This window comes from Rosa chinensis, chromosome 5 (genome assembly GCF_002994745.2).
Source record: "Rosa chinensis cultivar Old Blush chromosome 5, RchiOBHm-V2, whole genome shotgun sequence".
NCBI lineage: Eukaryota > Viridiplantae > Streptophyta > Magnoliopsida > Rosales > Rosaceae > Rosa > Rosa chinensis.
The window spans coordinates 81,876,220-81,888,473 of NC_037092.1; the positions used below are offsets into that span (position 1 = coordinate 81,876,220).

The following is a 12,254-nucleotide window of genomic DNA, read 5'->3' on the forward strand; positions in this document are numbered from 1 at the left end:
CAAAAGACGACATTTAACTTTCTACGTACATAACCTAACAAGCACGCAACTGAAAATTTCACATTAAAGAGAGTCATTTTCTTTATTTACCAAATTGAAAATGGCTGCATCTTACTCGAGGAGGAGGAGAATTCATAACCTACTTTTTTTCTTTTCTGGTGTTCAAATTACACTCATCTAGTAATCTATATATGCTAGGGCTGCCACTTGTTTTGGTAATTACCAAATTGATCGAATACCAACCGATATTTTAGGTTTGGTAAACCAAACTTTTGGTAATCGAGACCAATAAAACAGAAATTAAAAATTACTTAAAAAATTAGTTTGGTTTTAGTAAATACCGAATCTACATCTAAATATTAACTTTACATACTATAATTTTCAATACACATACATGTATATTAATAAATAAACATAAGAATTTTCATAATAGCATGAACATTACTACATATACTACATTAATAATACATATATTTTAAGTAATCTGGTTAAAGATGGTTAAATAACTTAGTTTTATTGAAAATGGCAAAAACTTGATGTCACGAAGGTATAATAAGTAGACAAATACAAAGTTTATGACTATAAAATCAAAAAACATAGTATTGTTATTCTAATTTATATTACAAAGAATTAGTTGTTCTAAAGCTGATAATACTGAAAATCGAAATACCCGAATTGAGTAGATATGATTAAAAACTGAAAATTTTAGTTAGTAATCGATAACTCAGTTTTAAAACCGAAAGTTATACTTATAATTGATTCGAATCGACCGGATAATAACCCAAATATATAGCGCACAGATTCGATATTTGGAAAAAATAAAAAATCAAACAAAAGGGTAAGATAGTTGACAGAAACGTGGGCACGTCGCTGTGGGGGAGTGGTAAATCCGACATTTCATAAATACGCAGCCCTTTAATATGATAAAATGGTATAATATTCACCACCCAAAAACCCTAATCTGGATTCTCTCTCTCTCTCTCAGCTCTCAAGCTCATAGCTTTTTTTTCTTCCTCGAATTATCTCTGACCCAAATTCCGACCTCAAATCGCCGCGATGGGTTCGAAATCGCACAGCGGTCATCCTCACTCCGGCGACGGCGCTAGCCCTGGGTTCGTCACCTTCCCCCTTTATCTCTATCTTTTTGTTCTTTTTTGTTCTGATTCCCGCGAAAATTGGATCTACAGGAGAGAATCAAAGTGAAGATTGGATCTTTTCTAGATTTCTGAACAATTGTTTGTGATTATGCAGAAAGATCTTCATTGGTGGATTGGCAAAAGACACCACATATGGTAAGTGCTTCTTTTTGTTCAAAAAAAAAAAAAATCACTGCTTTTTTTTTGTTCTTTATATAAATGTAATCATCTAATTCACATCTGAATGACATGAAGTCTAAATTGAAGTTCTACTATTGAATTGTGTAGCTTTTTTTGGGATTTATTGGATTTTGGTTGTGTGGTTTTGGTTTTGGTTGATGATATGTTGTATTGTTTCTTGCTGGATAGCTACATTTACAAAGCATTTTGGGAAATATGGAGAAATAGTGGACTCTGTGATAATGAAAGATCGGTTCACCGGAACTCCAAGGGGCTTTGGGTTTATTACCTATGCTGATCCTTCCGTTGTTGACAAAGTTATCGAGGACACTCATGTGATCAATGGAAAGCAGGTAAAGTTGTGTTTGTTTTGGTGGTTTTTTTATGAGTTAACTTACGTAATTGTAAATCCTTGGGAGTTCTCGGGGGATTAATGATGTTGTTGTATCAAATTGAATGTTGGATTTCTTGAGCAGTGTCATTAACGCAGTGAAATTTGGGCAGGTTGAGATCAAGAGGACCATTCCTAAAGGCCAAGGGCAATCAAAGGACTTTAGGACTAAGAAGATATTTGTTGGTGGAATTCCATCTGCAGTTCCCGAGGGTATGGTTTTATATCTTCCTCTTTTTTCTGTTTTAACAACTCGGAAGGTTTTTGATTTTTTGTTTGTTTTGGACTGAAAGTTTATGAGTTTTCCTTGACTTGCTGAATTGTGCAGAAGAGTTGAAAATTTTCTTCTCGAAGTATGGAGAGGTTGTGGAACACCAGATCATACGGGATCATGAAACCAACCGTTCTCGAGGCTTTGGATTTGTAATTTTTGACAGTGAGGAAGTTGTAGATGAATTGTTATCTAAAGGAAACATGATAGATATGGAGGGTACCCAGGTGAGCTTATTTAAATGGTCTCCGGGTTACCAGCATGTATACAAATTCCTGTTTGTCATGGAACATGGATTCTTGCATTCCCCAGTTTTGTTAGATAGATGCATTAAATGGTTGTTTTTTTTTTCTTTATCACTTAGTTTTCACATAATTCACTTTAGTGATTTGTCACTAATTCTAGGTGGAGGTTGTTACAGGTATAGATCTTCTGAGGAAAGGGTGATCGCAGTAGCTCCATTTTGAAATAACCTAGGTTAACTAAGTTGCTTTGTTGTAGGTGGAGATCAAGAAAGCTGAACCAAAGAAATCCTCAAATCCCCCACCTGCTTCTGCATATGGTAGCAATTCTAGGGCTCGTTCTTTCAATGATGGCTATGGTCCATATGGCAGTTCTTATGGTGGTTTTGATGGAGGATTTGGCCCTGGCCCCTATAGGACACCAGGTGGTCTTGGTGGCGGTAGATATGGCGGTGGTTATGGATATGGTTATGGTAGCGATAGTGGTGAATTTGGCACTGGGTATGGAAGTTTTGGCAGCAGTAGCTTAGGTGGCTATAGGGGTGAATCTTCCCTTGGTTACACTAGTCGCCTGGGCCCCTATGGTGGTGGTTTTGGTGGTGGTTATGGTGCAAGTGGTTTAGGTGGCTATGGTCGAGGTGGTGGTGAAGGCTATGGAAGTGGAAGTTATGGAAGTTCAAATTATGGTGGTGGATATGAATCTGGCACCGGTGGTACTTATGGTGGAGCAGGTGGAGCGTATGGAAGGGGGGGCTATAGTAGCAGTAGTCGGTACCATCCATATTCAAGATAGAAATAGAGGGAGGTAGTCAGTATCATCCCTATCCAAGATAGTAAGAAGGCCTTTCAATGCTGTTGCTTAAGCCTTGCCATAGAAGTTTGACACAGGTTGCGTTAGATTTCTGTCTCGCACTCGGTTAGGCACTTTCTTGCAGCTACTAGAGATTTTCTGTGATTGCGATGGGGAGCTTTTGGTGGTCACAAGAGTTTTAATAGACACATTCTCTATTTTTATGGTTTAGAACAACTTTGTAGATTGAAGGACATGGTGTCTGCTATGGACATCTTGTAGTTTTATTTGAACTTAGTATCTTGTAGACTATAGTATCGTATTATGGTGTTGATTGCAATCTACTTAGTGTGATCTAAGATAGTTTCTCAAATGTTTTTATTATCTGTTTAATAGGGCATGTGGTGTTTACATCAGTGATCACTACCCAGGTTTTGGAAAACACGTAGGAGTAGGCTGGTCTGAAATTATGGTATATAATTTCTTTTAGTTTTAGTTTCAGAAGTATCAGGGAATTGATGTGGATTTTGTTTGTAGTTTTACTTTCTGTCTCAGGCTTTTTAGGTTGCTATCATATTAACTGTCCCAAGTTTAATTTGCATGAGTGTTGGGGCATTAGTTGACTTGAGAGCAAAAGTCTTTCTCTGACATATATATATATATATATATATATAATTCAGCTGTTTTTTGTTTTTGAAACTTTAGTTATATTTCTTACCTTAATTACCTGCGTTAAAAAGGGTGCTGAATAGTTTTACCCGTTGAAACACAATGCCCTGCAAAATAACATCCTTCCTTTGATCTTGTATCAATCGGTCATTGTTGCTGCTTTTGGTGGAACTTTTAACTTTGCGGAGATTTGCATCTTTGTAACTATTGTATACAGAGTTCCTATTTTTCGTAGTGTTTACGCTAGGTTCCAGGGTGGCTATCCTTTTTATCTTTTTGCATACTGTATTTGACTATGGGCTAATGTACTTTGATATATTGATAAGCAATTTTTGGAAGTGGATATCGTGATTATCATATTTATCTTTCAGTATGTGATTTTGTAGTTCCAACATTTAACTCTACCAAATATGGTATTGCATTTACCAATTACTTATTAGACAATTTGACTATGGATGTCCATACACTTGGATTCCCACATAATTTAGAAACTTTGAATGCAATTTATATAAAATTGAGTTTGGAAATTACAGAAATGTTCTCGGTTTTTATGGGAGGGAATGTGATGACGGGTTTCAGGTTGCATGTTGAACTTTCCAAATGTCCATTTCCAAATGAACTATAAAAGAGGATGACAAAATGAGTCAAAGAAGTTGGCTCCTGTTTAAAAAAAGAAAAAAGAAAACAGAAAAAAGCCTTGAGCCTCATATCCTTTTCGAGTGTTGCGATTGATGGGTGTACTTGGAAGTCTGGGCGCCAAAATAGGGGTTGCCCACCACCGCAAGCTGAAAGCAAAGCAGAGCAGCCCATGTTTCTTATACCCGCGTGTCGATATGTTCTAGGTTCGAAAGACTACAATACCACACTGGATCGTAATGTCCTAAAACATTACCTTGTGAAATGTGAGTGGTGATTCAGCTCCCCTCAATTTCTTCTCCCGCGCTCAGTACGTTTCAGCTCTCCTTCTACTTGTTGTTGGCCACCGGCCTCGTTACCATCGCCACACCAAAGCTCTAAACTCCGATCATGGTAAGTTCTTTTGTCTCAACTTTTGTCATCTGTTTTTAGTGCTGCATATATTTTGTTGTTTCATCTTCTGGAGAACCATATTTGGTTTATAGTTCCCTGCAATCAAAGTTGAAACATAGGGAGAAGGCCAAGTAATGATGAGTGTCAGCATTATAAGCCTTTCCATATGATAGATCCTTGCGTTGATCTTGTTTAGGGAGATGTTTCCAATGATGAAGGAGGAGCTGAGCTTTGACCTACCTGAAGATGTTATTCTGAAGATTCTGTGTAGGTTGCCAGTCAAGTCTTTGATTCGATTCAGTTGTGTCTCGAAACGCTGGCATACTATAATATTTTTTGACCCACAATTTGGAAAAGCTCACCTCAAAGTAGCATCTGAGCTGAGAACCATCACTAGGAGACTCCTGCTCAAACGCTCTACACTTTATGCAATTAACACCCCCAAACAAAGTCCGAGGCTACAGTCCTCAGAAAACTCATTTAGAGGTAATTCTTTGGTCAGATGTCTGACCATGCCATCCGAGGAGAATATAACGAATGTAATGGCTATACAGTCCTCAGCAAATTCATTTGGAGAAAATTCTTTGGTTAGAAATCTGACCATCCCATCCCAGATGAATATAACCAATTTAATGGCATCATGCAATGGGCTGGTGCTTCTAGGTACTGATCATTATGACTTGTCTATTTGGAACCCATCAACTGGATTCTTCCGCAAACTACCTGCTCCAGATTTTTCAGCAATAATAAAGTGTGAAATGATCACTGGAAAACATGGCTTTGGTTAGGTCTCATCCACTGATGACTAGATTGTTTTAGTAATTCCCACTAGTTTCTCTCCAGTAGATGGTGTTTGAGCCCAAAAGCAATTTTAGGCAAAATCCTTTAGTGGATTCGAACTAGCGGGCCGATACCTGCGGCCCAAAAATAAAACCACTCGGGTTTGGGTTATAGCTTCGCCCATTCCGTGTTTCATAAGGAGACGAAACCTTATTGAAATCGAGTAGTAGAGACTAGACAAGAAACTTCAATTAAGAGTCCTTCTGAGGCAAGGAACAGTCGAAACCCTAGGGTATAAATACAGGGCTAAGTGGCGAAATCAAGGGAGCTCTCCAATCAATCGATCCCAGCGATTACAAAGTCTCCTCGGAGCAAACCTTCAACCTCGTTGAAACCCGGTGACCGCCCGCCAGTCCTAGTCTCCTCGCGAGCCGACTGTCAGCATCACCAGAACAACCCGGCGACCGTGCTTCCAGTCCTAGTCTCCTCGCGAGCCGACTGCCAGTACTACTGCCACCGACACAACCAGCGAAGCAAGGGTAACGCCCTCGCAACCCAGCGAAGCTAAAGTCACGCTTTAGCAAAACCCGTGCTTTCTCCAACTTCCCAGTGATTGCTCTGCTCAACCTTCAACGTTGAGTATCGATTTTGGTGACCAAAGAGATCACAACCGAAGTCCTTATCCGTAAGGCAGAAGTCCTTTTCCGAAAGGCTAGAGAAGAACTCTGTGACGAGGTTGGTGCTCTCCTCGTCCACAGCGCTTGAAGAAGAAGTCAGGTCAAGGGACTACCCCAACGACTGCACCTCTCGGTGCTGGCACGCCTGCGCAATCACTCGCTCAAAAGAGACAGTTTGCACACCAACTGGTTTTGGAGCCAAACATTTTGGCACGCCCAGTGGGACCAAGCTAGAGTCTTTTGTGTTCACCATCATTGGGATGCCAGGGGAAAATCTTTACCGAAGGAGATTCTTAAAGTGAAAAGATGGCCAATGTTGCCACCAATGACGACACTACGACAAGAGAGGCTTTCATTGAGAAGCCTATTCCAGAGGGAGCAACCGTCGAGGAAAAACTCGCGATCATCATGGAGAATGTCGAAAACCATCGCAAGAAGATGGACGCTGATTTTGCCAGGGAAACCGCGAAGGCGAATCGGCTCACACGCGAACTGAATGAGCGTATCGCCCAACGGACTGAGGATACCAAGCGACAAAAGCAAGTCATGGAGGCCATCGCGAACCAAAACAAGCATACCTCATCGGAGTTCGCGACCTTGCGCAAGGAAGGTCCCAGCTTGACTACTCAAGTCGGTTCACAGCAAGGCGAATTGGAAAGCCAAAAATCTTCGCGCGAAGAGGTTGTTTCTGAGGTTGAATTGCCTACAGGTGGCAATAAACCTAAATGCCTTATTGATGAGTCACGGCCTTACATAGAGGCTTTGCATGGAGAAGATGGTCAACAAGATTGTTCCTCTGACAATATAATTGTCTCAGAACAAATATATGATTTTTCCACTGATCAAGCCAAATACGTGGCTATTGATCAGATGCATGGGGGGCAAGATGAAGCCCAGGTTCACCCCCTTGATAGCCAGAAATAGTTGCATAATCAATTTAATTATGGTTATGCTACTGGACGTCATCATAACCAAGGTGGTAATCAAGAACATGACCCACTCAATTATGACCATGTAGGGGATCAATTGAAGCATGGCCCACCTTGCTATCACCAATTAAGCCTTGGCCATGCTACTGGACGTCATGGTAAGAGTGATCATAATCATGGCCAACTTAATTATCAATTAAGTTGTGGTCTTGAAAAGCCAATCTGTGGCTTAATTAATCAATTCTACTTCAATTTCTTCATCAGTGCTTCAATGCCAAGCGGTGGCCTTGATATATGTGGAGGACACATCTACATCCCACCTTGCAAGAATGGCCAGAATAATTATTCTAGTGGCCAATTTGTTCTTTGTGACTGTAAATTCGAGTATCACCAATACAAGTTAACTCTTGTTTACAGTTATTCAAATTTCTTGCAAAAAGAATTTGCCTATGATGATACTAAACAGTCCATAGAGGCGTCTCAATATGATGCCTGGACAGAAAACAGAGGCAAACAAATGTCTGATATGCCTATTTTTGCAGAGGAAATCAATTCATCAAATTTCGGTGATTCTAAATATGATCTCGATGCGGAGCCAATATATGATGAATACGATGATAATTATAATTTAATTATCGGTTCAAAAAACCATATGCAGGAGTTCAAGTTTTTTGAAGCTCTTGATATGGAGAATTTAGACCAACAAGTGATCAAATACAAAAGCCAACCTGCAGTGGCTAATTCTGAAGACACCATGTTCTATGATATGGTAGTTGGCGACAAAGCCGATCTTAGGACATTATTATCTCCAAACTTGCAATTGAAGATCACGCTTCGTCAACCAACAAAGATGCTTGGGGGGCAATATTACTCCTTCTACGAGCCAAATTTCTTCCAAGTTTTCGATGCGAAGTATCTTTGTTATTTTCCTACAAGCTCTCACAAGAGAGGTTTTCATGCTATAAATTTTGATGCATCGGAGCTTGGAGTGAAGCATAGGTGGCCTCCCCCGTGGCCTTCTAGAGGTTAGCCAAACGCACTGCTGCTAGCTTCTTTCTTTGCTTTTAATTTTCAGTTTGCATGTTTCTTTTAGTTAGTAAAAAAAAAAAAAAAAGAAAAAAAAAGAGTTTCAAATTTGTGCATCGCGGAGGATGCAAAAAATTGTGTTCTTGCCTAACAGTGGTTTGAACTTCCTGATATACTTAGAGGCCATTGGTTTTGGCCTGGGCACATATACAAGAGGCATTTAATATGCCTAATATGGTATCAGCAATGGAACAAGTCAAATCAATATTTTTGCCAACAATTGTGGCGAAAAATGAGGGTTGCGAATTGTTCGCAACGAAGTGACTTTAGTTACACATGACATTGAGAAGAAACGACTCGCGAAGGAATACTGAAGGCTTATGCGCATGAAGTTATTAGAGTTTCGCGGCCGCAAAATAAAGAAGAAGAAGCTCTTTTTGGAGACTTCTGTTTGGTCGCGAAGTCCAGTGACCTACATGAGAGTTATTGAAGAGCTCGCGAGTTAAAAAATAAGAAGAGTTCTTATTGCTTCTCCACAATAATCATTTGCGTCGCACTATGATTTGCACTTATGGCCGACATACTTTTGGAAGTTATTTTAATAGCTAAGCCAACAGGTGGCTCTAGTTGATACTTGATCAATGATCATGATACATGGTCACCATCCTATATTGGAGATTGCATGAATTTGCATGTGCAGCAATGAAGAAATGGTACGTTCTGACACTATATATATATATTAAATATATAGCTACATGGTGGCTTATATTAATGGTGTGAGCACGTTCTTAACTTCTTATCAACAAGGCCAAGGTAGGCTTTATTGATTAGGCTAATGGTATATATATATATATATATATATATTTATATAAAGCAACAAGGAGCACGTGGCCCCTCAATATGCAGCGATTTAAAGCAAGAAGAGTTTGGGCACCGCGAAGAGTCCAGGAGGGACAATTAATTATAGCAGGAAGTTCGCGAGCGTTCATAGCCGAAGCCCATTCTCATCACCGCGAAGGGTCGCGACTCGCGAGCAGTTTGAAGACTTCATGAGGCAGAGAGTAAGCGCGGACAAATAAAAATAGCCGCGAGGCCATACACCCGCAAGGCTCCTAACGGCCGTGAAGGCAAGGGCCACGAGCGAGAGGCCGCGAAGGATGCCAGAAATTAGTTAGCGTCAGCGAGGCCGCATGACCGCGAATGTTCGCGAGGAACATTTTGCGCGAGCGTTTTTCTGGCAAGAGATGACCACGCTTCGCCAAGGTCTTCCAATTTGCTGAGTATACACTTCACCCACTCGTCGCCTCGCCAACAAGATTCAACTGAGACGAAGTCGATCTAAAGGCCAGCAACTGGACCTTAATGGACAATCTTCTGCCAACCACAGTGGCAGGCATCGACGTATAGCATCGTGGAAGGAGTTCGACACCAAAACGGAGTCGGGGCAAAATCGAATTGCAGAAGGTTCCATACCCAATCCTGAATTGTCCCTCACTGCTGCTACGAGGAATCGAGCTCAATCCCCAAAAAGTTCTTGATTGTACTATCTTTACTGATAAATTGGTTGTCTGGAGGCTATTCTGTTGAACTCTCATCAAAAGTTTGAAAATTTTGAGATATGCATACCAGGTGTTTGTTGAAATGCCTGAGAGAAACACTCTGTGAAGATGATGTGTAGACTTGGGGGGCAGAACTATTAATCTTCAGAGGTCACCAACAGTTGCACAAAACCGACGAAGTAGCATTCATATTTGGAAAATTCAGCGAACACCAAGCTAGTCTAGGTGCCAAAGAGTGGCACAAATCATACTTGTCAATCGCGGTGGCATTGAAGGCCCATCAGATTGATGCGAAGAAACTGTGGGATGGTGGAAGATACCTTTTGACATAGCGAGTGTGAATTGAGTACAGGACAAAGTGAACTCCCAGCGAAATGAGCTCGCGAAAAGAGCAAAGAGAAGCTTCATACTGAGGGGGCATCATGTTCTTATCTAAAAGGCACGCAATGATTCTCACAGCAGCGAAATAAAATAGCAGAAATCCAAGTGATATTTTTTGCCAGCAATTGTGGCGAAGATGGGAGGCTGCGAATGATATCTAAGGCCAGCGAGATGGCTTTGATTGGTATTTGCCGTGCAATCTAGCATGAAGAAGAGATGGATATTTCTATATATATATATATATTCATGCACTACACATGCCTATGAGGGGTGTATTGATTCACTTGGTCAGAAAGTTGATGGGATATATGTACGTACTCCATATTAATTGCAAGTTTCTCTGTGTCTTGGAAGATATTCAATATCAAAATGGCATTTCACCTTTCTTTACAGACGTAGGGCCAGTAATAGTGCTTGATGGCTTTAATTAATTAAGCATAATTAGGATCCATGCCATATTAGTTGTTGCGGTGCATGTGCTATAGTGGCCAGGTGGTGGGCTCGCATGGACACATGCATGCGATGGATGTTATGATTCATGCATGATCATTGGGCAGAGCATTTGGGCATATTCGCTTGACTTGGAAAAGCATGCACTTCGCGAGGGAAGACATTGGTCCGCTGTGGGATACACTCGGCGAAGCTTCTAAGGGCCGCGAAGGTTATTCATTTGCGATCAAATGCAGCCTCTTTTAATCCTTCGCATGGGGGGCACGTATGGGGGAGGTATTTCAAAATTTTTGTGGCATGAGTTTAATGCCAACTTTTACAATTAAGACTTGTTAAAGTGTCTTAATGTCAACAAGGCCAATATCTGTGGCCTTTTTTGTTTTTGGAAGCATCTCTGTTATCTTAACATAAGAGATCAAGTGCGTGTTCATAGCATCTGCGATCAACGTGTCAGATGCCTATATATATATATATATATGTGGAATCAGTCAAGTGATTTCAATTTTTTGTACTTTTCATTTAAGCCAATTCAAGTGGCTTTAGCGCGATGTGTTGCAAGACGAAGGCTGACTCAAGACCTTTTCAGTCAAGACGGGGAACTTTGACTTCGAGGTCTGGGGGGCAATGTTTGAACCCAAAATAACATTTTTTCCTTACGAGGGAGACTCGAAGAAATCCGGGCCAATATCGGTGGCCCAAGTTATTTATTTTCGACAAGTTCGGAAAACATTGTTTAGAGGCCAAATAAAGCCTATTTGGGGGCCAAACAATTTAGTTGTGAATCTGGATATTCATCGATTTATAATTAATGATCAAATATTTGATAATTAAATATGATGATTTGCTTGATTACCAAGATTGAGCAGAGTGAAGGATGTGGATCTGCAAGCATGGGCTCTTATTGATTAAGGAATAAATGGCGTGCAGCTGAAGATATATATATTGTAATTAAAGAATCCTCGCGAAGATGTGCTCGCGAATATCAAGTTGGCCATATATATATTTCCCATGCAATTATGGTCTTTGGTTGATCAATTAAGGAAGAGGTCAAGGTGGGCCACCAGCTAAGCTTGAATTGAGGGTGGCTGGACGTGGGAGAAACAGTAAGCATGCAATCATGCTTCAAGGAATATATATATATATATATATATATATATATATATAATTGTTACATGCATGGAAAAAGCCAATACGTGGTTGACATGTGTGACATATATATATATATATGTGTGTGTGTGTGTGTGTGCAATTAAAGTCTATTGCATGGAAATACGAGTGCTCGCGAAGATATATATGAACAGATATACGTGCATATCCAAAAACTCGCAACCAAGAGGAAGATTATGTTCAGGACTCTAAGAGGCAATTAATCTTTACCTATATTCTAGCGGCAACAGAGGATAATTATTAATTATCGCTTACGATAGATATCAAAACTATTAAGAGTTTTGATTCGATTCAAAGGCCAATAACTGTGGCCTAAAATATAGTATTTCATTCCTATTTGGAAAGTGAATCTGCAGCAGCCTATATATAGAGGCTAAAGCAGAACAATAAAGGACCTCTCTCAACTCAACTAATCCCAGCGATTACAAAGCCTCCCCGGAGCAAACCTTCAACCTCGTTGAAACCCGGTGACCGCCCGCCAGTCCTAGTCTCCTCGCGAGCCGACTGTCAGCATCACCAGAACAACCCGGCGACCGTGCTTCCAGTCCTAGTCTCCTCGCGAGCCGACTGCCAGTAC

The 12,254-nt window shown here is 40.4% G+C and overlaps 1 protein-coding gene across 2 annotated transcripts; it reads left to right on the forward strand.

Annotated features, from left to right (window-relative positions):
- The first annotated feature begins 942 nt into the window (after nucleotides 1-942).
- LOC112165212 (heterogeneous nuclear ribonucleoprotein 1) lies at nucleotides 943-3,505 on the forward strand. 2 transcript variants are annotated; one of them, XM_024301664.1, is made up of 6 exons: nucleotides 943-1,112; nucleotides 1,252-1,292; nucleotides 1,506-1,669; nucleotides 1,821-1,920; nucleotides 2,036-2,205; nucleotides 2,480-3,505. In XM_024301664.1, exons 1-6 carry the CDS (start codon nucleotides 1,057-1,059, stop codon nucleotides 3,011-3,013), a joined length of 1,065 nt encoding a protein of 354 aa, XP_024157432.1. In that variant the 5' UTR covers nucleotides 943-1,056; the 3' UTR covers nucleotides 3,014-3,505. The 2 variants fall into 2 exon arrangements, with proteins under 2 accessions (XP_024157432.1, XP_040362471.1); XM_040506537.1 differs by having other exon boundaries at nucleotides 993-1,112; nucleotides 1,188-1,292.
- Nucleotides 3,506-12,254: the final 8,749 nt, after the last annotated feature.

Excerpts from the sequence above, each read along its gene's own strand:
- LOC112165212 (XM_024301664.1), top strand. The coding sequence starts at position 1,057 with ATGGGTTCGAAATCGCACAGCGGTCATCCTCACTCCGGCGACGGCGCT. Across the intron at positions 1,670-1,820 it reads ATGTGATCAATGGAAAGCAG|GTTGAGATCAAGAGGACCAT; the intron begins GTAAAGTTGTGT and ends AAATTTGGGCAG. Across the intron at positions 1,921-2,035 it reads TCCATCTGCAGTTCCCGAGG|AAGAGTTGAAAATTTTCTTC; the intron begins GTATGGTTTTAT and ends TGAATTGTGCAG.